Below are 1,830 nucleotides of genomic sequence, written 5' to 3' on the forward strand. Positions count from 1 at the left end.
ATGGGGGATATTGCTTTAGAGTTCAACCTGGTTGTGGGGCTGGGGAGAGAGCAGGGAGGGGCCGGCTCCTGCGCCCCCCCCCCCCAGCAGCCGGGGTGCCCTGTGGGTGCTGGACCAGCTCCTGGACCCCTCCCCAGGCACCGGGGTGCCCGTGGGGCCAGGCCCCCCCCTCCCCAAGGAAGGCACGAGGTGCTCTCCGCCGGTCAGCCGGCTTCCAAGCCATCGTGGAAAGCACAAAAATAAAATAAAATAAAATAAAAGCTCCTCCTTTTAAAAGCGAGAGCCCGGGCTCGCCCAGCGCGCCGTCCAGCACCCCCCTGGCAGGATGCGGCCCCCGCGGGGCTGGTTAAGGCATTGGCGGTGATGTCCCCGGGGAGGGGGGCCGGAGCCCCTTCCCCTTTACTCCTTCTCCCGCGTCCACTTGATCATGGTCTCGGGGGAGCGGTAGAGGAAGATGAGCTTGGCGTAGAGCTCTTCCTCCAGCTCCAGCTCGCCCGTCTCCCGCACCAGGAAGATGTCCTGGCACAGCTTCAGGATGCGGTCCACGCAGGGCAGCTCCTCGAACATGATGGAGTGCGAGATCTCGCTGAAGAAGCCCCGCACGAACTTCCCGATCACCAGCACGATGGAGACGTACAGCCCCATGATCCTGCGAGGGGACAGGATGAGGCCACCTGCGCTGTGTGTCCCCCCCCCCGAGCCGCCACCCTCTGCCCACTCCCCCCGGTTCCTCCGTGCCTCCCCCCCTCCCCTCTTACGCACCCGTAGCCGGCCAGGAAGCCCAGGCTGGGGGGGCTGACTTTGTCGTTGAAGATGACCATGGGCAGGATGTTGCCGTCGCGGGGGGGGGCGTCCTTCAGCCTCACCACCCACCACTCCAAGAAGCTGTCGCTGCCCTGCCCCGAGCCCACGCGCTCCCGTTTCAGCTGCACCTCCACGTCCAGGTAGCTGTCCTCTCCATCTGGGGGGGGGGGGTGAATGGTGGTGAGGGGGGGTCAGGGCATGGCCTGGTGGCCGAGACCCCCTCCACACACACCCAGTGCGTAAAGGGGACCCACCTGGCAGCAGCTGCTTGACCGGGTTGGCTTCGGGGCCGTTGGGTGCCCGGATGTATTTGGGGAAGAGCTTGGGCACTTGCCTGCAATAAAACGGGGAGAAATAAGTGGGGACGTGGCCACCTCCGGCGGTGTCCCCATCCCTGAGCCCCCTCCCCGTGCCTGGGGACACTCACACGGGGGCGTCGCGGGTGCCCTGCAGCAGCTGGGCCAGCTCCATGCGCTCGGGCGCGCCGGGCTGGAGGTCGGTGGTGTGCTTGTCGAAGGTGTGCTCCACCGTGCCGCCCTTCCCCAGGTCCCTGCGGGCAGAAAGGGCTCAGCCTGGGGGGGACACAACCCGCTGCGTGTGTCCCAGTGACCCCCCCGTTACCTCTGGAAGGTCCAGGTGAGGCGCAGGGTGATGTCCGAGGAGCCGTTCTGCAGCTCCCGCCGCATCTGCTCCCGGCTGGGCGGGCTGATGCTCCACAGCGAGCCCGAGCTGCCCTCGATGCGCGCCGTGACGATGTCCTCGTAGCCGTACAGCGTGATGAACTGCATGGCCACCTGGGGACGGGGGCACGCGGCTCAGCACGGGGGGGATGGAAAGAGGGGACCTGGGGGGTGGTTGCTGGAGGGTTTTATTTGTTACCGGCTGCCTCTCAAATTGGTTCGTCAGGGCTTCGTAGTCCTGGGGGGTGAAGGGCTGGATGGACTGCTGCTGGGCGCTCATGGTGAACAGTGGCTGTGGGGACACGTGGCATCAGCGGGGACACGCGTGGCATCGGGGGGGGGGGGG

The 1,830-nt window shown here is 66.7% G+C and overlaps 1 protein-coding gene across 1 annotated transcript in view; it reads right to left on the bottom strand.

Moving 5' to 3' along the window:
• Positions 1-6: 6 nt before the first annotated feature.
• PIEZO1 (piezo type mechanosensitive ion channel component 1) overlaps positions 7-1,830 on the bottom strand; it is a 22,267-nt gene continuing 20,443 nt past the window's right edge. Inside the window, 7 exon segments of the mRNA XM_035337196.1 lie at positions 7-649; positions 763-961; positions 1,059-1,138; positions 1,232-1,354; positions 1,426-1,598; positions 1,684-1,780; positions 1,782-1,830. The exon segment at positions 1,782-1,830 is cut by the window's right edge and continues 167 nt beyond it. Of these exon segments, the coding sequence (XP_035193087.1) occupies positions 400-649; positions 763-961; positions 1,059-1,138; positions 1,232-1,354; positions 1,426-1,598; positions 1,684-1,780; positions 1,782-1,830 (971 nt within the window). The 3' untranslated portion in view covers positions 7-399.

Source organism: Oxyura jamaicensis, chromosome 11 (genome assembly GCF_011077185.1).
Source record: "Oxyura jamaicensis isolate SHBP4307 breed ruddy duck chromosome 11, BPBGC_Ojam_1.0, whole genome shotgun sequence".
NCBI lineage: Eukaryota > Metazoa > Chordata > Aves > Anseriformes > Anatidae > Oxyura > Oxyura jamaicensis.